Source organism: Anoplophora glabripennis, unplaced genomic scaffold (genome assembly GCF_000390285.2).
Source record: "Anoplophora glabripennis isolate ALB-LARVAE unplaced genomic scaffold, Agla_2.0 scaffold67, whole genome shotgun sequence".
NCBI lineage: Eukaryota > Metazoa > Arthropoda > Insecta > Coleoptera > Cerambycidae > Anoplophora > Anoplophora glabripennis.
Window position 1 is genome coordinate 466,637 of NW_019416806.1, and position 24,797 is coordinate 491,433.

The 24,797-nt window shown below is 31.1% G+C and overlaps 1 protein-coding gene across 1 annotated transcript in view; it reads left to right on the top strand.

Annotated features, from left to right (window-relative positions):
* LOC108903164 (cadherin-89D) overlaps window positions 1-24,797 on the top strand; it is a 159,067-nt gene that overhangs the window by 95,678 nt on the left and 38,592 nt on the right. Inside the window, exons 7-13 of the mRNA XM_018705253.1 lie at window positions 1,383-1,511; window positions 5,234-5,483; window positions 9,740-9,963; window positions 17,156-17,366; window positions 22,618-22,875; window positions 24,376-24,528; window positions 24,584-24,761. Of these exons, the coding sequence (XP_018560769.1) occupies window positions 1,383-1,511; window positions 5,234-5,483; window positions 9,740-9,963; window positions 17,156-17,366; window positions 22,618-22,875; window positions 24,376-24,528; window positions 24,584-24,761 (1,403 nt within the window). The remainder of the gene's footprint in view (window positions 1-1,382; window positions 1,512-5,233; window positions 5,484-9,739; window positions 9,964-17,155; window positions 17,367-22,617; window positions 22,876-24,375; window positions 24,529-24,583; window positions 24,762-24,797) is intronic.

A 24,797-nucleotide genomic window follows, 5' to 3' on the forward strand; every position in this document is an offset into this window, starting at 1 on the left:
CCTAAGAAATTTTCTCTCACGTGTTTTATTGTATACCTAATTTCAATATTTGTTTTGTTCTGTAGGTTATATATTTCCATATCCGTTATAGAAATGCTCCACTATCGATGTAGTAACATATTTTAAATAAATTCCTCTCCAGATATACTGTGATAAACATCGAAATGACATATTTTTAAAATATTGTCGCTGATGACGAGTATATAACAAATACACCACTTCTAAGTGAATTATGTTGAAAAAAGTATTAAAAACAATTTTTATATCGACAGTGGAACATTTAAGAGATAAGAAAACATCTATATCTTCAGAACGAAACTGAAATCAGAATTTTCAATATAATACGTGAAAGAAAATTTCTAAGAAAATAAAAAAAATAATGGAAGATATAGTAATTTACTGAATTATGTTATAATTTTCTGCAGTTTATAGTTTAGTTGCTAAAATTATTTGAGTATTGAAATAACAGAAAGAGCGGTGTATATTTATATTAAACTAGCTGACCCGGCAAACGTTGTTTAAAAAATAAAAACAGAAAATTTTGTCCAAAAAATAAAAAAAAAAAAATTTTGGGGTGGACCACCCTTAACATTTAGGGGTATGAAAAATAGATGTTGGCCGATTCTCAGACCTACTTAATATGCTCACAAAATTTCATGAGAATCGGTCAAGCCGTTTCGGAGGAGTACGGGAACGAACATTGTGACACGAGAATTTTATATATATTAAGAAGATAAATAGCGTACTTATTATAATAAATTTTTGCACTCTTTGTGGTATTAACAATGTGTCATCAACATCTTTTGAGTAAGTCTAAAGTAAATCAAGATGTCTATTTTTTCTAATTAGGTTTGAGCTTTCTTTTGAGAGTTACAGCGCTATAATCGAAAACATATTTGTGTGAACCGTCTTTATAAATATAACTTTTCGATAATGTGATGTACTAAATAACCTAATATGTAAGAGATTTCTTTTTATTTGTCTTACTATCAGAAACGTATATCATGAATTGGGAGAAATACATTATTTATTATCTCTGTCTGATATTCAGTTGATACCTGACATACCTTGTCTGATAAATTCTCAAAAAAGTGACTTCAAGAAGGCGCAAATCAGGTGGTACAAGGGGATCCCCTAATTATCAGTTGACAGTAACAGTAGTTCAAAGTTTATTTCTACTAAACTTTTTGACATGCGTTATTATATGAAGATAGTTGTTTTTTCTCAGTTTAATTCAAGAAGTAGTTCCAATAACTTCAACATGTACCAAATTTGTCGATAAAACTTACTTTTACAAATAACTTTAAATAATTTTGAAATAGTTTAAATAATAGGTACTAAATCTGGATGTATTATAATGTAAAATGTTTGGTTTTTTTTAGGACAGAGGAACACCACCAAAAAGCACCAACGCCACCGTCCGCATAAAGGTGAACGACAACGACGACCTTCCGCCAAAATTTACAAAAGGTGTTTACAGAACGAAAATCAAGGAATTCTATCCCATCACGGTAAGTATTCACAACATAAACATTTGGAGAAAGTTGAGAGCGATTTTCTTTTAATAATGGCACTTAATAGAACAACTACCATACAGGATTTTAAATGATTCGTGGGAAAGCTGCCGTTACTATTTCAATCGGTCTTTAACTTTCAGCACTGATTAACAGGTTCAAAGTATATTATTTTAATTTTATGAGAGGAAGTTGCGTTTAAATAATTTCTATAGTATTTGCATATGTTAAACAAACATTACATAATAATATAATAATATAATATACATATTATTGATTTAATGTTCATAATAAATAATTAAGTACCTAATCTCTTTTTAATTCTCTTGACTTATTCCAAAACTAATTAATTTTATTAATTTCAATATTTTACAAATTATTTTAAGGACAGTAAAGCGCAGTGTTAAGAAATATTCAGGCTATTTGCATACTTATTTCATTTATTTATAATTTTAACACATTTAAATTTCTTCACAAATATTTCTTCACTTGTTCCTTAAATTTTAAATATTACTTTTTAACACCTTTCGCTTTACCTATCATTTGTAAGATGTAAAGTCTGAAGCAAATAAGAGGACAGTATTTGTAGCAAAGTTTTAATTTTTGTTTCAAAAATGTACAGAATGTGTCATTTAACCGTAATTAATGTCTGTAGCATATTCCTTTCAATAAAAATGTCTTCTATTTTTACTTGTGTTGAATATATTAATTAAGTGATTGTCAACGATCTTCCGAACAAACGACCTTGATTAAAAAAAATCAGTGGTATCTGATGACAGTTACCAAGAAGCGACATTGATGCTAATCTAATGACACCTACATGAACGTATCTTCTTGTAAAATTATGAATGGTAAAGAAAAAGTATTCATTATGTGTGATTACACATAAACCTCCCACATGTTAATCTTTTGTAGCGTTAGTAACGTGGGCTAATCGTTGTAAACATATGTCACTTTCTAGCTATATTGCAACTTTATTTTTATAGTAGTAGTAGACTTGCAAGAACTTATAAAGCAAACGTAACGAGAAATTCCCGTATTCAAGGAAAAAAGACAGATTTGTTAGTAAATCCAAACAGGAAATCCGATAAAAATAAGAAAATAATAAATAATAATAATAATAATAATAATAATAACAATAATAATAATAATAATAATATCTCTACTCCTCATTCTAACTACGAGAATTAGCCCAGAAGTCGGAGACTTGTGCGGGAGAGGAGGCGGCATATTATTATTACGCAGGCCGCATTTGCGCCCAGGAACGACTTATGTTGGTAGGCCCTAACCACCATTCAGTGCAGGAATGAGGGAAACCTGGAAAACCTCATTAATTAGGGGGGTGGTCAAATGCGAACCGGTGTCAATCTCTCACATTGATCCAAGGCAACATTCTTCTATCCTACCATACCTGCACAGAGGGTGCCAATCCTCCGCACAAGCATAGCTAATCTACGGTCTACCGGCCGCGGTATTCGAAACCCGGGCAGATCGACACATCGATTTAAGTACTGACGCCTTAAACCGTGCGGCTATCGACCGAAATACCCTTATAAAATGCATAAAAAAGTGCAAGGATCAGTTTCAGTGTTAACTTCGCCGTTAACTGTTTGAAGGGACGTTAAATGAGAGCAAAGAGAATACTTTTTAATGAATGGTGCCTCAATTATTGATAATAATCGTTGACAATTACGGAAAAACTAAGTACGTAATTTAAAAATGCAATCGAAGAGGTATCAAACTAGTTTTAAACAGCTTTCTGAAAAAAACTGGTCATACAAAATTTCTAGGCTTATATTTAGACCAACATTAAAGATGAAATAACGATATTAACCATGTAGTGTCAAAATAAATTATGTTTACTACGCCCTCTGAAATTTTAACTACACACACAAATTGTTAATTTATTAGTTTATTTTCAGTTAAAGGATTTTATATATTTTTTTTATCCCAGACTACCAATTCAGATAGAATATGTTTGTCTTGTCAGTGCTGCGAGAAACAACTACTCCGAGAGTATGTATAGTAATAATTTAAATCTGGTTAAGCAGGGTCCTTATGGTTTCTCTAAAAACATTAAAGAAATTGGAATTTATTAGAAAATCTCTGCACTCGGCTCTCTCTGTAAACAACTGTTTACATAACATAAATTAATTTGTTGTTCTGTGAAATAATTATTTTAATCTAGTTATTTTGCTAACTTAAGTAAATTGTCTAAAGTACTTGCTTATTGTCTACTGTCGGTATTTCATATTTATCTTTGTTAAATTTATTTTTTTTCTCTGTTTTTAATTGTTTAGTTTATGAAGTTCATAACGTATACAAGGCTGATATGAATAATAGTAAATAAAATAAAATAAACGTAAAAGAAAATACAATAGAAAAGAATTGACCAATTTAAAAGGATTATTGAAGTTGTATTTTTTTAATACTGCGAAAATGAAAATAATATTAAACTTCCACTACTAAAGACGAAACCAAATGTAAGAATGTTAAGAAGTTAAATTTGTTTAGGATATTTTTTACTTATTTACGAAAACTGTTTACTTAAATCTATGAATTTTTGTATTGTAACAATGATTTAAAGGCTGACCTTAAACTACTAGATCGGCAGTAGATAATGAAAAATAATTTCTGCATTCTGAAATATATGTTAGTCAGTGTCAACAATTTTTTCATTGATATCTTTGTTTTGTAAGCAAACTATTGTTAATGAATTTCCAAATATCATATCAACGTCAGACTTACGAAATGCAGTTGTAATGTTGTATTTACAATCTATGTAATTATTGGACAAGGGAGTGTACTAGGACCTCTACTATTTTTGTTATACTGCAATGATTTCTTATACTGCATTTGCGGATGACATAACAGTGTTAGCTTGCCATAGACAACAAACAGATATGACAGCATTGACAAATGTAAACCTTAGGAATATAGAAGCATATTTTCAAATGAATCGTCTTGTGATGAATCAAGAAAGAACTTATATATTACAATTTCACCCCTTACCTTCTAATTATACTAGTAGTCCTTTGGTATCATTGAATATCCATTGTTTATATGTGCTTGAAACTTTGTCAACTATGTAAAATTTGTCAAACAAATCATTTTCAATTTTAATCTTTAAAATAAATGTCGTGATTATCCTACAAGATATGACTTGCATAGAAGAGAACTGTGTAAGTCAAATCCATATTATATGGGTGCATTATTATATAATAAATTACCAGCATCTATAAAAAGCCCAAAATTTTAATAGATTTATCTTGCATCAAAATGCTTTCTATTCTGTGAGCAGCTACTTGGCATATAATTTTAAATAGTCTGTTGGTTCCGTTCTTTTATTGTTAATAATTATTGTAATATACGTTTTTTTATGTTATTTTAATACTTTTGTATATGTTTCAATTGCATTATGTTTCTATTAGTCTTTACTAGTTTGTACGTTTTGACGAGTCATTTATCCGATACTGTGATCTAGTGGACTAATAAATATTTATCTATCTATTTGAAACAGAATGAATTTACAATTAATATCAAATTATGATATTATATATTTATACATAAAGTACTATTTGAAAGCACATCTATACCTTTCTTGAAAATAAACAGTATGTACTAGACAAATACCATTTTGCAAATCTGCTGTTCATCTAACAATAATTCAACATTGACTTTACAATTTATAATTTAATCATTTTCGTTGATTGTTTCAGGGCGCTCGGATCCACCAGCGCTTAAAGTTCAATCCGTCCATCCATGCGTTCGACCAAGACCTTGCGATAGATTCTCCTATTCGATACGATATAATTGCCGGCAACGAGAGGCACTTGTTCTCTCTAGATCATGTTAATGGTTCCCTGTTCCTGGAGAGGGAAATTGATCTCGATGCGGAAAGATCCCTGCCAGGAAATACCTTTGTATTGCAAATTCAGGCATCTCAGATGGACAACCCGCTAAAGACAGGTTAGTGATTGCGAATATTTAGTAGCTACTTAATTTCTCAATGAGATTCTAAATACAATAATTATGAAACTCACTTTTGTGTGATAATAAGTATTAAATTCAGAAAAATAATTTCGATAATGTCATAGCCATTAAGACGATATCAAGATATAATATAGTTATGTCAAATACTCTATCGCATAAAGATGCCCATTTGTTGTTAGTTTTTCGTTTGTTCTTTCCGTTTTCATGTAATGGCGGTCAACCTTCGGTTTTGGATCATCCTGTATTATTATTTTTAGTTATGTTTTATTATTGTCTATTGAACTTATTTATTTAACTGTTTAACTAGAATATTATTATAAAAATGAAGATTGATGAATCGAAAGAATTGTACAAACATGTTATCTTCTATAATTTCTTTAAATTCATTTAATACAATTTTCCAATATCTGATATATTTATAATAGCAAAATATACTTGAGTAACGATATCGAAAAATGTTGCTTTTTTACAAAATAGTTGTAATAATACAAAATAGATAGAAATATAGATTTACAAAGATGTCCGATCTTGTTTCCGTTTTTATAATTCTAATTATTCGGCTGTGTCTTTAAAATGTGCCCCAATTATTTTGCTAATTGGAGAAAATTTTACTTTCTCGTTTTTAAATAACGCGCTCGTTAGATTTGACTTCAGTCAGTGAAGGTTCCACTTATGTAAACTTTCCATGTGGTGAAAAAAAAAAATGTATACTTATTACACAACTATTATTGTTGTATGTTTTTAACATAACGTAAATTGGCATAATTTCTGAAGTAATAGATACACACACAATAAATAGTTATGAATATACAGGGTGTCCGGAAACTAAGCGGTCAAACGGGGAAATCAAATTCTAGGGATGACTTCATATCGAGTTGACATAAATCGTCTTATCCAAATCTAAAAATGGAAGCAAATTTCATAAAAGCAGATTCTTCTATTTTGTCAGAAGTAGAATTGTTAATGGTTATGGATTTTTTAAATAAAAACCACGACTTTATCAGTGCTGAGATGAGAGGAGTAAAAATGCAAAGGTTACGTTTCAATAGCGTGTAAAGCTTCTTTAAAGTACATTTGTAGCGAAAGTTTTGATGTTTTTGTACAATAAGAATAGTAAATAAGAATAAGAATTTTGCGTTTAATTGGACGAAACCGTTTTTGTTACAGGTTTCAAAGATTGTCCTAATCGAATACAAAATTTTTATTACTATTTTTATTCCCATGGAAACTACATAAAATCTACCTAATATCTTATAAATACGAGTATATTAATAATATAATATTTATTAGGTATGTGTTTTTATATAAATACTTAATACCTATAAGTATTTGTATAATCACAAAATAATCAACATAGCCCAGTCATTATAGACATGAAAGAGCCTGTTTCGGGAAAAAAATACTATTAGAAGTTTCTCTGCGGAATATTGTTCGGAAACCTGTTATAAAAAAAATATCAAAAAATCAACTCGAGGCTAGTTGGGAAACTTTGTTTTAACTGTGGTCAAAATTATGGAAAAGTGGTTTTTTGACTCGCGTAAAAAAACTATTATTCATAGCGAAAAAAAGTTTATACAAAAAAGGTAGGTATTAAATAAGCCTATAAAATGAAAAAAGTCCGATTAAATTCCGATAATTTGTTTATGCACAAGAGCTCAAAAATGGTCGAAAATTGCCGTTTTTTTCAATTGCTAATAATTAATGCAATTTTCATCGCAGACACTTGTAATTCAGGATTTTTGAGGCTTTTTACACCCTTAATAAGTGGTAAAAATTTCAGCTCGAAAGCTTCATTGGTTTGGCGTTGGCGGAATTTGTTATCTAAGAAGATGCTATTTTCAATTCATTTTTCCCAAGCTCACAGGCGTTGTAGGGTTTCGATCATTAGTTGTTTTTGTACCTAAATAGTTGTATTGACATATGCATTTACTGAGAATTTAGTTTTTCAAATTTAATTTGTTTAAAAATGACTGAAAAAATGTTAATATTTATTAAATTGTTAAGATAGGTAATTATTATAAAATAAAATAGTAACCTCTATACTTTAGTTTTCTTCGAATTTTAAAAAAAAATCGTTGTTGTAAGTTGATTAGAAGCTGAGATAATTTTCTTTTATTTAATCGCAGTGACCTTAATTATTAATATTAAGAGCCGAAATTTGGAGAGAGTATACGTTAAGAGCTATATTTTCATGTCCTACATCAGGGGTCGGCAAGTAATTTTAGGTGGAGTCCGGATACTTTTGAAAATTTTTAACGAGGTCCAGAAACAAACTCCATTCCTTGTAAAACAAGGTTTATCATTACAAAACTATTTTTGACGCAAATTATTATCTTCTGCGAAGCCATTCACCGACCAGTGGAAAAATTGTAAACGTGCGTTGGAATATAAATTTTCAAGGTCTTGAGCAAGAGTTAAATGAAATCTCCAAGGAAGTTGCTTTTTTAAAGTTTTGTGAACATTAGTTTTACCTACATTTAATAATTGTATTGATGCACTGCGGACACTTCATAATTTGCATGTGTGGAGTGATGAGAATCCTAAAGAAACACGACAATAATGACATTACCTGATAGCCACGGCAATCAACATTTTGTTTTCATCGCCTACTGAACTCATAGTATTAAATCCGTGACACTGCTACGCAAACCGAAACGCACAGACCTGCAAATAATGCCATTTTTCTCAAGAATGGCTTTCTGTAGAGGATTTTCTAATGGGACAATACTTTTTTTAAATGAAACAACCTTTTCAATGTTGCTGCCAGTTTTAAAAAATACAATCACTGTAAAAGTTTTGACCGCTAAAAGGGAGAGGTAACCGGAGAAAACTATCACCCAGTATATCGATTTGACTAAAACTAAGAAATAATACGAAATAAATGTGTCAAATTTTAACGCAAACGGCAAAAGGGTTATGAAGTTATTAATTAAATTAATTTTATTTTTGACAACTTTGCAGGCCTGTAACTTTTTAAGACTTTTTTTTTGTAGATGGTATTCATTTATCCTCCTGAATATACAGTCAAACGTTGTTGGTGATATTTGCGGACACCCTATATACTGCCGCTTCGATTTTTAAAAAATTGAGTACTCTTTGTGGATGTACCTCGTACATTTATTTATACCCAAAATGGGAATTTTTTTGTTGTCCAAAATTGTCGAATTTTCAAGTAGCCTCAAAAATCGTGAATTACAAGTGTCTGCGATGAAAATTGCATTAATTATTAGCAATTGAGAAAAGGGGACAATTTCGACTATTTTTGAGCTCTTGCGCATAAACAAATTATCGGAATTTAATCGGACTTGTCTTATTTTACAGATTTATTTAATACCTACCTTTTTCTCTATGAATAACAGCTTTTTTACGCGAGTCAAAAAAACACTTTTCCATAATTTTGACCATTGTTTTAACAAAGTTTCCCAACTAGTCTCGAGTTGATTTTTTGATATTTTGTTTATAACACGTTTCTGAACAATATTCCGCAGAGAAACTTCTAATCGTATTTTTTTCCCGAAAAAAAGCTATAATGACTGGCCTAACAATAGAAAACACAAGTGTATACAAACGTATTTATTACATACCTAAATTACGCAGGTTAGTTTTGTTGCTTTCAAAATAATTCATTTTCCAAAAAAATATATATATTAAAAACAAAATAAATCAAAGTAGAGACTAATAGACTATTGATTTTAGATCCGCACGACAGAGTTACGGGGACATTATTATCTTCTTAAGCGTCTTCACACTAGTGCTCTCACAGCGGGGAACAATGCAATATTTGTAGTTTTAGTGTCTTCCATATTGCTAATAAAATTCGGTATCTTAACGTACTTAGTCGAAACTTAACAGGCCGACTTACCCGACTGACTAACAACACACGCAAGCATGCGGCGTCGGTTTCCCATGCGGTGACGTCACACCCGCCGTCGCCGGTTCAGTGCCCCAGTTTATGATTTTTTTTGGATGACTTGTAGGCCATATAAAATTCAAATTTTTTGCAGAGAACCTTAAAATTGCAATCTATTTCCGTTAAACAAATAAAAAATATTTGCTGAATGAGCCCATTATTAAATTACAAATTCTTTGCTAGTAGTTGACTTTCAGATTAAGTAATTCCAACTTTTTTATAGAATTGCACTTAATATGTATCTGATACAGTAACTGTATTCAATATCAAACGTTTTATTACTTGAAACATAATTCATTGAAATTATATTTTGTATTTGCAGGTGTTGCCAGAGTAGAGGTTGAAATAATGGACTTGAATGATAACCTGCCGGAGTTCGAGGTTGACTTCTACAACATAAGCATTGTTGAGAATCTGCCAAACGGATTTAGCGTGCTGCAAATCATAGCCACCGACCAAGATCAGGGGGATAATGCGGAATTCTCGTACCAGTTGGAAGATAAAAGTGGAGCCTTTACTCTCGACTCCAGGACCGGCTGGTTAACGGTAATGTGTAATATGTTTGTGAATGTGACATGCATTTTTATTAAGTGTACTACTCAAGGAGCTGTTTTTACAGATATAAATCGTCTTCTTTACTTTGTTACGTAGGCGCCCGGCCTTCTAAACTGCTGTACATAAATATTATGTGCGGCAACTGCAAATGTCGGTTTCTTTTTTTGTCTCTGATTTAAAATACGTCTTTTACGCTGCTAGGCGTAATCATCTCAATGGGATTGTTTCACTGACACGACAGCTTGTATCAATGACAGCGTAAATCAAGAAGCGTTTACATTTATTAAACGCTGAATTAATGCATAATTAATTTGAAATCGAATTGATATTATTTTTTCTCAATTTTAGACATTTGCCTATTTTTACTAAAATGGCTAATTTTTTTAAACATTCATAATGCATGGCATTTTTCAATCCGCAATTAGTCCAGAGAACCTAGGGTTTCCTCTCAGAGTTCTTTCGGATAGAACCGATTGACGTGAAACTTGGACTGTAAGTAGAAAATAGCTCAAGAAACAAAAGTTATATAGTGCTTATGAGCGCTTTTGCCCAGGGGGGTGGAAGCCATCCCTTCTAGGGAGTGAAAAATAAAACATTGAAAAAAAAAACAGGAATCCATAAAGCAATCAATTTTAAGCAAAAAGTATAGTAAGAACATTTTTCGATAAGTCAATATTTATTGGCGATTGAAAATGTACATTTTTTATTAAAAAAAATACGTTTCTCAGTAGTTTTTCTCGAATAACTCGGAAAATAGACATTCTATGAAAAAAAAAACATCACCAAGAAAATGAAGCTTATAGAAAAAAAAAGATCGAGTTTTTTTCATTTATGTGGGTGCAATAGGTAGGTACTGGTTGAAGATAATTTCATGTCCGTTAGAGACTCAATTGGAAGCATTTAACGTAAAATAACTAAAAAAATCTATTTTTCAAGAAGAATGCACAGAACATTTTTTAAAGTACTAAAAATCTTTAAAATGAAGTTAAGTGTAGGTCATTATCATAAAAATTAACAGTTATGGTTAAAATAAAACTGTTAATTCGCTTTTTCGGAAATAAAATCAGTAGGTACAAAAATTTATACATTTTTCACGAGATTTAAAATTAAGGATAATCCTACAATTTACATTGTTTATGTGCTAACAATACAGGCTGTTACAAATTCGCTTCTCACTATAGGGATCTCGGAAACGGTAAGAACTACGAAATAGTTTAAATGGGGGCAAAGTTGCGTAATCAGGGAACCAACAATATGCCTCTAAAAAATCAAGGCTAACATGATTAGTTTTCGAAATATCAAAACGAAATTTTGGAAATCCGTTTTTGTTTAATTGCAGCCTTGTTTGAGGTGATATTGAAAAACAAAGAACACTTTCTCATGGCCACTTTTTGCTCTCTATCGAATAGCATAATCAAATTTTATATATAACGTTTCGTCTCTCCAGGACCATCATCAACTTCATTTTTTTTAAATACGACCCTGGAAATTTTATTACATTTATTGCAAGCCTTCATGACCCCCAATACTGTACTGCCTCAGCCCTAACCATATTCAGACGTTTTGTCTCGAAAAATTCATCTTCAGTGTATTCGTTCCAAATTTATCTAAATTTTTTATTTAGATTTCTTTGTTTATTGAATTATCGTACACTGTAAGTGTCGTTAAACTCTGTGAAATCCATCTAGTTATTTAAACTATTACTACCACGCGCTACAATAGAACATTTATTATTATTAACTATTACCATCACTTGGTCATACATAACTCAATAAGTTGTTGCGTTAACATTAAAACATTGTTACAATTTTAATTTTAGTATAACAAATTTCTCTAGCATTCCTCATATTAAAGAAAAAAATTAAAATGTGAATTTCAATCAAATTAATTCTTAAAAATGCATATGAACCACCAAAATGCTGAATATTATTCTTTAAAAAATTTCAGTAAATGTTGAACATTTTCGTTTTGGCAAAGGTTAAAAATGAAGATCAGCATAATATTATCGGAATTTATTATATCTGTAACTGCGACTGTGAAAGAGCATGTCAGATGTATTTGTATGAATATATTGAAAAAAGTAGATCGAAATTTGTTTGAATTTTGAGCACTCGAGAAGCCTAGAAATAACTATGGACACGGGAATAAAACTTTAATAATGTTTTATTTTAATGCATGGTGGTAATAATTTTAACTAGATGGATTTCACAGGGTCTAACGACACTTACAGTGTACGATAATTCAATAAACAAAGAAATCTAAATAAAAAATTTAGATAAATTTGGAACGAATACACTGAAGATGAGTTTTTCGAGACAAAACGTCTGAATCTGGTTAGGGCTGAGGCAGTACAGTATTGGGGATCATGAAGGCTTGCAAAAAATGCAATAAAATTTCCAGGGTCGTATTTAAAAAAATGAAGTTGATGATGGTCCTGGAGAGACGAAACGTTACATACAAAAATTGATTATGCCATTCGATAGAGGGCAAAAAGTGGCCATGAGAAAGTGTTCTTCTTATTTCAATATCTCCTCAAACAAGGCTGAAATTAAACAAAAACGGATTTCCAAAATTTCGGTTTTTTTTCAAATATTTCGAAAACTAATCATGTTAGCCTTGATTTTTTAGAGGCATAATGTTGGTCCCCTGATTACGCAACTTTGCCCCCATTTAAGCTACTTCGTACCTCTTACCGTTTCCGAGATCCCTGTAGTGAGAATCGAATTTGTAACAGCCTGTATATTATACAATTTTAAGCGGCTTAGAATGCATATTTTTGAAAATATTACGTTTTGATTGAAAAAAAAAATATTACAAATAAAAAACATATTTTTGAAAGTAACTTTAAAAATAATAAAGATACGATAAATATTAGAGTACAAAAGTTTATATCTTTTTTCATATAATATTTTGTTTTTTATTTGTGTAGGATAAAAATTAAGAGATATCGAGAAGGGCGAAGGTTATGTTTTTCAAACCCTTTAACCTCAAAAATCTCAAAAATAACGCTTTAAAAATTATTTAATATTACAGTACTTTTAGCTGTCGATATTTTCCGTAAAATCATTTTTGGATCGTCTTAACAGCTTTAAAATTAAGGAAGTTATCGTTAAAAAACCAACGCTACCTTACCGCTTCAATTTTCAGAACATATCAATATTTTGATTATTCACAACTGTGGAGCATTCTATACATATAGAGTAGATAGAATACCTTCACTTTTTCCCTTTAATCCTTTAATACTTCTACTTATCAACTTTAAATGTATAAAATTGTTTTTATTTGTATAATGAATGGTATTTTTAATAAACCCAGTGATCTGATAAACACTATTATATGAGGGTATTATAATTCATTTTAAATAATTTAAAAGCCATTTTTTATATTTTGTCATTGGCGGTGATTTTTAAGGGTTAAAACAGTGCGATAAATTATAAATTGTACTACTAGGTAAAAGAATTTAATTTATCTTGTTTGTACTATCAAATCATTTCAAACTGTTAAAAACTATTTTTTTTAATATTTTGTTATTAGGGGTAGTTTTTAAGAGTTGAAATATTGTAATAAATTATTTATAATACCATAAACTATTTAAAATATTTCTATCTATAATATATGCGCTATCAAAATATTTTAAGGTCAAAGAAACTATTAATTTTATATTTTATCATTAAGGGTGGTGTTTAAGGGTTGAAACTTTATAAAAATAACGTAAATTATAACCCACAATATAAAACAATATTTATTCTATATATTAAGATATGATTTTAGTCTATATAACACCTATTTTTATATTTATTCAGATTTTTTGCATAAGGGGTGGTTTTCATCCCTTAAAAATAATCATACATGTATGTACATACATTCATCTACAGGGTGAAATAAGCTTAATTCCAAACATTCATAAAAATCGGATCTATCCGAAAGTGATCGGAGGTTTTAACCTATTTTTCTCTTCGTTCCCTGAAATAGGTCCGCCATTTTGGCGGAATTAAACGTTATATTCGTGAATGGTGACTTTGAAAACCACCGAGTAACAAGTTTCGGGCATAATATTCAAATTTTGAATGCTTTTCCGATTTTTACATTCGCTATATTGGATCCGCCATCTTTTCTTCAGGAATTTTCAGATTCGGACATCAGATTCGTAATCAGCTCTAGAACAGAACTTTATTTTTGTGGGGATTGTGTTCTTTAAAATATTAAATAATATTTTTATTTTAGATTTCATTTAAACTGGTTTACATTATTATTTTTCTGTTTCATTATAAATTATGCCTCCTCATATGCTCTTCTAGATAATATCTAGTTTTAGATAAGCATCTTTATTAGAAACAATTTAAAAAAAACTGCAATTAATTGTTCAGTTCACAAATACAATGACAAGTGATTTTACATATTAGGAAATTGGTGTCGTATTTAATTAGTTTTATTACAATAACATGGTAATCATGGCAGATCCGGGTTCGATGTATAATTATTATTGATTGGGTAATAAAAGTGCATGTGCATATTGACAAGCGACAAAGCTACATCGTGTCAGGTTCACTTAGTAATATAATGAATTATTGCTTTTAACTTTTCCCTTTCGAAAAAAATTTATAACAAAGAAGCCTTTGTTAACGCAAGTTTTGCGTAATATCTTGACAAAAGTACTGTAACCACATTGAGTACTTGTAAAGTGATGACTTGCAGTTCTATCAAATGAATACTACAGCAATTTTTTCAAAAGCGTATAAAAACAACAAACTAAGTCTAAGTTGACATGCGGCACTTATATCGTATTTTGCGAATCTCTAGAAGTTTAAAAGTTATTAATCATACATAATATAATGATTTTTTTAACAGGTCGGCCTGCCATATTGTATTTCAAAAAGAATAATTTATTGTCCAATAAAAATCTTGTAAGGCGAACAATAAAGTTTATTATAAAATTATTGAAGATGATTTATAGTAAAGTCTACGAGTAGGACGGAATATGCGGGTGTCCCATTTGAATTGGATTCGTATACATATTATTACTTTTCATAATATCAATTGTACAAAATGTATTTCAAATCAAATTTCTTCATATTTTAAAATTATTTTCGATTACACGAATTCTGAGCGTTACCTTACTTAATTTCTTCAAATAGAACAACATTTTATGTTATTGCTGTTTTTTATTACAGCAATAAAATGTTTTAAAATAACACTTGTAAAGATGGTCAACACTTCTTTACTTTTTAAATTTTAAATGGCGTAATTCGTTAGGGTTTTGGTATGTAGGCAAATTGAATTCAAGTGTCCTGAGTCCTGTTCCTAGTGTTGTCACTAAAAATCACACCACCACCAGATAAAAAATTGTCCTTTACCTTTTACAGTAGGATCTGACCTTAAAGTTAAGAAAACGTATGCCTTTTTTATGTAGTAGGTTTTTTATGGTATTGTAGCTACATAATTTATTTACTACAAAATGTACAGTTTTTCAAATCGCTTTACTTCCAAGATACTTAGATACTTTTACAAAAATTTTATAAAAATAAAAAAAAATTAGTAAATCAAACATACTCTAAGTACATAAAACATAGGTACCAATACAAACATTTTTGTCAGTATTATAGAAAAAGACATATGTTTTATATTTAGTATGAAGTGTATGAATAAAAACCTCTATCGATTTTATAAATTATTGATAACTCCTATTTTTAATATTATTTCTACACCACTGAAAATTTTTCAAAATTAATTTATTTTTTACATTGCGGTTTATTCTACAGCAAAAAGGTGTCTTACTATTTTTAAATGAAATGCCTGGTTTTTGAGAAAAATGGTTTCTTCAAAATGACATTATTTTGATGAGATTGATGGTTAAAGTCCTATTCATAAAAAGTGAATCACTCTGTATATTTAAGTAATTTATACGATCTCCGATATTTTTCAATTATACACCATGCCCCATTTTAATAGATCACCCCGAATAACTTTGCAAGATGACCATCAATTGATAAAATTTTCAGAACAAAAATTGTAAGGTTTCAAGGGATCCGTACTATAATGACGTTGGTTTTAACCTAGGAGTCAATCTTAAGGGTTATTTGGAGGTCAACTCCAGACTTTCAAATGGAAACTATGTTTGTTTTATCTAGAAATGGAAAGTGCAGGAAATTCTACATTCAGAGATATATATTTAATCTAATGAGGTTGACCCCTAGGGACCCTCTGAAGATCAAATCAGCTTAAATAACCCCTAAATTAGACCCCAGGGCGCAAGGTCAGAGTCACAATTAGCCCATAAATCATGATCATAGTAGTTTGTACGGTATTTGCCACAAAATTAATCATCCTTTGCCATAAAATGTAAACATTTCAGTCGAAAGACTGGTGTGACCTTCAGTGCACCTGGGGGGTCAATCTGACCCAAGATCTGGGGTTTCCATTTGAAATTCTGAGGCTGGCCTTCAAATGACCCGTTAGTTTGATTGCTGGGTCAAATCCAAGGTCATTATCCTCCTTAAAACCTTATAACTTTTGCTCTGGAAGTTTTTCAATTGAAGTTCATCCCGCAAAGTTATTCGGGGTGATCTATTAAAATGGAAAACGCATATTTCAAAGTTTCAAAATTGAATTCCACAATCAGAATGCATCTTATACCTAGATTTCTATCTTGTGAACAAAAAATGTTGGTACGTCGCATAAAAATATACACTTTTTTCCATAGTCCCTTACTCTGTATTACCTGAAATATTTGCAATTTTGTTTATTTTTTAAAAATATATATTCTATTATTAACTCTTGTATTTTGTTATTTGAAAGATATTAACTTAATACAAATAAATAAAATTGTGTGTTCTAAAAATCAGTTTTTTCTTATTAAATTATCGAGCATATTTAAACGAAATCGAAATCTGTATGGTTTCCATAGCATATCACAAAACATTTTTATTTTAATATAATTTCCTTACTTTTCTTTATTACTCATGTATTATTTAACAATAAATTAAATTACATTTGCGATGAGAAAGTCATTAAACTCCACGCATGCCAATTAAAGGTACATTATAATTTAAAATTAACGTTTCACACGACTGAAATTAGAAATTAACATCACACGTCATGTAAGGCCAATTTAAATAAAATACACTTACACTTTTGACCACTTTTGTAAGGGTAATAAATAGCGACCAATTATTTTTCTTTCCAGGTCAGAGATCAGACCGTTCTAGATCGTGAGAAGAGGTCCACCATTTCAATGCGCGTTTATGCCAAAGAAAAAGTACCGAGCGTGGTAACAAGTCAATTAGGAGCCTCCTCTGTCAACATCGAGGTTACCTTGCTGGACGCTAATGACAATAATCCCACATTCATCCCTAATAACTTGTACGAGTTCATCATAACGACTAAAGCTAAGAAAGGTAAGTCATCTAATGCCACATATCATTTGAAAAAGTTGAAGATGCTTTAAGTGAAAAGAATGCCCATACAAATTGGTAAAAGAAATTAGAATATTTCACTTTTGTTAAGACCTCGATCCCCCTGTATAACGTTTTAATTTGCGAAGCTAGTACAACCTTGGAGCACTCTGCGTTATAAAAAGTAAATAGAATTTGATAGGACTCCTTTTTGCAACTTTTTTACATACTGCGAGAATAAATGTGTAAATCTCAAGTAAGTAGTTCTCAAAATGTTGTTTGGATAATTTCCTGTTATATAAGACTAATGATATTTGTGAGTACCTAAGCAATTAAACAATAATTTGTTTCATAATTAAATCGCATATCTGTTTTCATACACCTTAATCAATTCTATGTTTGTGTCTGAAATTATCTTACTACTTTTTTTCTGAATGTACGTTCATAATCAGTAGACATATAAAAGGTGTTATATAATGACGTTTTAAAAATTTGGGAAATTGTAAAGGATTAAATTCTTAACATTTTGCAATAAGGAACTTATAGCCGGAAATATGAAATAGAGTTTCTACATTTTCTACGCATTCAATAGGCTAAATGAAACACCAGAATACTGTAGTTTGGAAAATACAGTAGAGTACAATCAAACCGTATCAGTGGCTTCTCTACTTTATAGTAAATATTCAATTTGCCGACCTTCTTCGTTACATAATATGCAACGATGAACAATGTTTTATTTTATCCCTGTAAGATTCCTCGCTCACCTCTGATGGTATAAAACGCTGTAAAGATGCGCTCAATAATCTCAGATACTATTCCTACTGGTGTTGAGTACACCAGGGACTTTATATAACCCCAGAGGAAAAAGTCAAGAAGGGTGAGGCCAGCGGAGCGCGCAAACCAAGGGATTGATAGTCAACCCCTTCCAATTACTCATTGCCTGAAGATGTCTGTGAGATATTCTCTGGCTCGACGCTCAAAATGCTCTGGAATATCGGCGTGTTGAAACCACAAACTAACGCGCAATTGCAAGGGGACGTCCTCCAGAAGTTCAGTTAAGGCATTCTCCAGAAAGTTCAACGACCATGCACCATGCAAACGATCTGGTAGCAAGTGTAGTCCAATAAGGTGATCTCCGAGAATTCCACCAAAAATGAGAATCTCACAGGATTTTCAACGGTCCTTTGGTGCCTATTGCGTGAGTTAAAAATGCCCTCCCTTGTAAGGAGTTCTGGAAAACTGGGGACAACAGCACTGTGAGAATTATTGCCGTGGTTCAGAATCAGGCTGTCCTATACTTTGAACTGGTTGATTGTGGAATGGATGTAGATGCTCACCGTGCAAAACCCACCAGACACTCACGTGATCTACGTGTAATGCGTGAGCAAGTTCTTCAAATGTGTAATTATCCTCCGTGAAATCAGAATTTAACTGCAGTACGTAAAGCACGATAAGCAAACAACTGTACACTGACTCAAGTTGGGTATCTGTGTGTTTACAGCACAACACCAGTGGATGGAAGGGGTGAACTGAAGGACAACAAGCACTAAGTGAACAACAACACAGGCACAGGTATACTGCTGTAGTTATGCGTTTACAGTCTTCCATCCGCAGCAATAACGACACGTCAAAGGGTAGCTATCCAAATGATAGTGTTGCTCTAGTAATAAAGCTCTTAAGACAGATTCAGTGAGTGAAACAATCATTTTTCATTTTGATTTTCTGTTGCAACTAAGGTAGGTTTTGAAACATTGGTATGACAATTGAGATACAAGCGTTTATTGAATATTTGTTAGTAGATAATATATCCGTTGTAACGCAGTTGTTCAGCAATTTCTATCAAGAATTTAAACATATTGATTTTACTGAACAAGCCGAAGCTCTAATGGTTCGGCCATGCCAAGAAATGTTGATAAGTGCAAGAAGAAACAAAACAAAAATATTGTGGATATGAAACGCTAGGGATGTTCCTTCTACGGATATCATTTTTGTCTAAAATCACAAGATGGCATATTTGTGATTTAAGTTGTCTGGTGACTCTTGATGAGATATCAATTTACTTATAATTGAATGAAATAGCTTTTGAGTGGCGCTCTCATGAAGCTGCTTCAAATTACTAGACACTATAATTTGCTTGACCATTCTGAAAAACCTAGATTCTGTTAATTTGGAGCTCAATATTACAAAAAATCAAAATTGAAATAAGTATTATATCAACTTTCAAAATAAGGTAATTAAGTCTAATTAAATTGTGTTATTTTAGTTTCTTCTAATTCGCAGCTATTCCGTTCCCATTAATCTTAAGATATCCTGTATGACTATGTTTCTATATATACCTATTTCATTTTTTCGAGCATGTTATCATATAACTTCATTATCTTCTGTTACAGTTGTCGTTGATTTACTTTCTTATAAGTTTCTGAATTATTTAGTATTGCAGAACGGTTATATTAAACCGGTATCAAAGCGAAAGCTATTCAAAACACATTATTGATGATGTATAAGGAAACAGAAAGATACTATTTTAGCGTCATTCTCTAACACATAAAATACCATAAAATAAAACTGATATAGCTGTTTTAGTCTGCAACCGCACTGATTACTTGAAGTCTTGTAGAATGTAAGAATTTAGAAGCAGATGCTTCGAAAACATTACTTTTACTTGCGATTTCCATTGGCAGTTGTAAATTTAAATTAAGAATATTCTTGTAATTTCTAATTATTGTCAGTTTTAAAACTACAGAACTATATCTGTTTAAAAGAAATCCAACAAAAAAAATTGGCTGAAGATTATCTATTGACTGCTTAAACCCCTTCCAATTTCAACAACACTGGGAAACTTCTGTCAAAATTTTATGAGAATATTACTGTGTATGAGATTCACTGTGTTCAATCGTTTCTGAGTAACAATTTTCAAGAATTATCTTATCTCTTGTTTTTTTACCTTTGATGGAGGAACTGCAACTTCGCTATTGTACATAAAAGTAAAAAAAAAAAACTGTTTTTGTAAAACCAAGTACACACTGTACGTGTGTATATCTGGACAAGGAGGGAGCAAATGGTTTTACCTGAAGTAAAGAATGAGGCGACAATCCAGGTCACAATTCGAATTTTACTGAAATATCGCTGCAAAAACATATCGAACGAATTAATTTGGTACATACTGTGGTCGCTGTCATTTCTACTTTATAGAAAAAGATGTGCAGGCGTTAACCAAATATATTGATAGAAAAAAATATTTTAAGCAAGTTATAAAAAGAATAAAGTGGCAACTTTAACGATTTCACAAAAATGTCTCAACATTTTTTTTTTACCATAATTTATTATGGCTTTCAGTATAAGCAGGATACAGGTGATCTGGAATATTAACGGGTGAGTTGGGCCTACCAGAGGTTAAAGGAATATTGGTCAACGGGTCGAGAGCGCCTCAAAAAGACATTTGCATGCAGCCTTCCTTGGCATACCGCTGGACCAAAGGAGCGAACAATCGAAAGTTTTTAATGGAATAACCAGATATTTAGCAACAACGACAATATATATTACTATTTATGATTGCTCGGTTCAGTGATTGACGTACTTATCATAAATGTGGAAAATTGCAGCGTCAGCAACTCTTCTGAATCCTCTTCGACATAATCGAAATGGAACATCTATGTGTTCTTTTTTTTTGTGACTTGATTATTCTTTATTTATAAACATAATTTGCAGTGGACTTATCTTTTATTTATTTATTTATTTATCTTGTTGCGGATAAAAAAGGATTGTATAACAATAGTCAAATAAACATATAATAACTTAACCTAAGACACAACAGCAGAACAAAATTCCAATAAAGAATAAAAACACTTATCTACTAAAAATAATTTCAGTTTTTGTTTAAATTGAGATATTGTAATCTTATTAGTTTTGAGTTCACTCGGTAAATGGTTATATATCTCTTAAATCCCAAACAATCTGCTGAATTAGCTGTTATGGTATATTTTGCAAAAGGAATTCGGATATCATCATCTAAATCTACATCTAAATTCATTTTATTGTATTTATAGGCAAAACCTTATTTTTGCAACTTTATAAACACGATGGGTGTTGTGATAGTAGCTTTATTTCGCTTTTGTTGTTTAAAATCATAATAAGCATAATTATGTATTAATATGGCATTAAAAAATAAAATTGTGGTGCAAAATAAAAACTCATATCATGTACACACAAATAATTTAATACTTTTGGTCTGTGTTTTGTTTGGACATTTTGCCACAAAGCCGGACCTGCGTAGAACGTACAGCTTGTGGACCATTCACATAGGGATGTACGTTGTAAATTCGTATGATTTTTGTTTGGTTTTTAACTCGTATCCGTTCAAATTTAGATGCGTACCAGGCTTTAACATGGGGCAGAATAGTATTCGAGTGATTTTAGACTCACACAACCGCAGTTTACAGCTAAAATCTACATTTATACCTTTATAAGGTATATGAGGGCTTGAAACGTCCGCTTTCGTACTGAAATATGGATCCAGCTAAAAACATGTAATGAAATAGATATAAAAAAAAATAACACGTTCAAATATGATACGGAATTAATAAAAAATATATTTTGAATAGCGTGACAGAATAATACAAAACCATGTAGGAGAAAATACAGAGCCTTCATAAATGATTACAAGCAACGTGACCAATAATTTTGTTTGGAACAGCAAGTAATTTTATTTCTTTCACTTCGGCAATTAAATTTCGGTGAAATTAAAAATTATTAAAACAATAAGATCAAGATCACATTAAAACACAACATTCTGTTTGACCGGCTGTGATTGGTGCAATTTTTCCCCAGATACGTACTATTCAACCAATCGCGTAGATGTAACGGTTTGTTATTGTTCATTGTAAACGAATCATTGATATTAGTGACGCTAAGATTTAGGGTATTTCTGTTACCAGTACCAATCGTACAATGTTGAATTGCCTAAGCTGAGCGGTCATGTGGCTTGTAAACATTTATTAATGATAATTACATGAACATATCATAACAATGGATGTATCCAATTATATACATCATCCATTCATCTGTGGTGAATCCTCTTTATTCATGAATATATTTGAATAAAAAAACACCAAACATCTAATTAGGTGGAAATAACCTTTTTTTTTCAGAGATTGCCTTTAGTATTTAGCTTTGCAATAGATTATCCAGTTATATGCAAATTTTGTTTGTAACTGATCGTTTTACATTGTTGTCATTGTACTGAACATTTTTTAAGGTGATCTCGTGGGACAACTCCACGCTATCGATCCAGATTTAGGAAGAAACGGATTCGTGACATACTCTATACAGAAAGCGCCAAATAGCAGCATTCCGTTTGAAGTCGATACCAAATCTGGACAAATAATGGTGACACAGGATGACCTGCAAGCCAGCGAACATCTTCTGTTTGTCGAAGCATCAGATCAACCCGTCAATCCCAGCGAAAAAAGATCCGCCTTGGCTGTTGTTACTGTGGATATTCGGGATCAGAACGGTAATAATGTTAAAGATATTCCGCATTAATTTAAAAATCAGTAATCAAAATGTTAACCTAATGATTTTTTATTTTTTTTTACTATATTTGTAAATATATTTACATTAGAAGGAATATGTTCTAAAAACGTTGTGAAATTAAGGAAAGTTGTTGCACGTTAAACAGCGAAACTTTAGCAAGAAACTGCTATTAAATTAATTTTTATCACTTTATGTTTTCATGTATTAATTATTATAATACGTTATTAACATGTAATTAATTAATATTCGGTTCTCATGAGTGATTCGAGTAAACAGTTTCCTGCACATTTTTATTTTGAATAAAGGAAATTGCTGGTTAATTTAGAATTGCGTGTGTTATGTTTTATGACTTTTACCCTTTGGAAATCTTAGTCATATCCGTAACTTATTGTTTGTACTGCACTTAAATGTTGCTTAATGAGTGATTAACTCAATTCCTGTCATTAATTTTGAGACAGAGGTGTGATTTGGAGCACTATTGTGATACAGGGTTAGGCAAATGTGTGCTGTGTACAAGGTGAACCATAAGTTTGATTAAAAAATACCTTTAACAAAAGTTCTTGTAGTATTTTTATTCTTTTCAATGACTACTTTAATTTCCAATATTTACTTTATTTTTAGAGATACGGCGTTGTCGGCAGTTTTTTTAAATGGACCTCCTTGTTTATTTTAACTTTTTTTAACAATAAAACAAACAGTAAACATTTTTTTAGTTAATGAAAAAGAAGTTTATTATTGCAAAATAGGGAACACTTGAATATTAAAGAAAGATTCATTATAAATATTGACACTGGGGACGTTCGGCAGCCTGACAATATCCTAATCGATCAACGAAAGATCTTAAGGAATTTTGAATGGCATGCTGTGATATATTTTTAACATCATCCTAATTAGATCTTCCAAATCTTCTAACGACTGAGGTTTGGTCTTGTAGACAATAGATTGATAAACGAACCCAAAGGAAATAGTCTAACGGACTTAAATCTGGCGATCGCGATGGCCATTCAATATATCCTCTTCGACTTATCCGTCTCTGTGCAAATACGTTATTTAGGCACCGACGCATTTCAACTCCATATAATGAGGCGGAGCTCCATCTTGTTGGTACCTTCCTTAAGAAGAATAATAACTAGTCAATTAAAACTTGCTTGGTTTATTTATGCTTTTTATAAATACTGTATTATACAAGTTTGTTCCAGTAAAGAGAACTTTTCAAAAATGGGTATTTCTAAGGAGGTCATCTATTGGCAATTACATGCGTCGAAAAGGTAGATCCTTCACTGATGTACTGTCGAAATTTCATAACATTTGGACGAACAAAAGTGGAGTCATTAACACTAATTGTAGGCATAAAAACCATGAAAACCCAATACACTGAAAACTACGCATTCTAGGCCACATGTTTCCTTAACACATGTTAGCAACCGCCTGTTTAACACTGGACAATAATAATTTCTGTTTTTGTTTTTTTTTATTTTAGAAAATAGAGAGCCGGATTTCATTGGCGCTCCTTATGAATTCTGGGTGGGAGGAAATGTGGATATCGGTACAAGTGTGGGACAAATACGAATTACTGAATTCAACAACATGGGAACCATTTTATACGACTTGCTCCATAGTTACCACGAGGGAGGTAAAAATGATATTCTTCAATATTTATATTCCACTAATCATCAAATTGTCCTTAGTTCCTTTTGCTGTAGAAGAAAAATCTGGAACGATAACAGTTGTCGACGATCTGAACAAATTCAACCGCGAAAATTACGATTTTGAGGCTTTTGTTAATAACGAAGGGGATCTTAGTCTTGTAACTAACGTGACTATTCACGTTGTTGACCCGAAAGACGAAAAAACCATTCTTATGAAGTAAGCAGTAAAATATACAATAATTAGATCTAAATT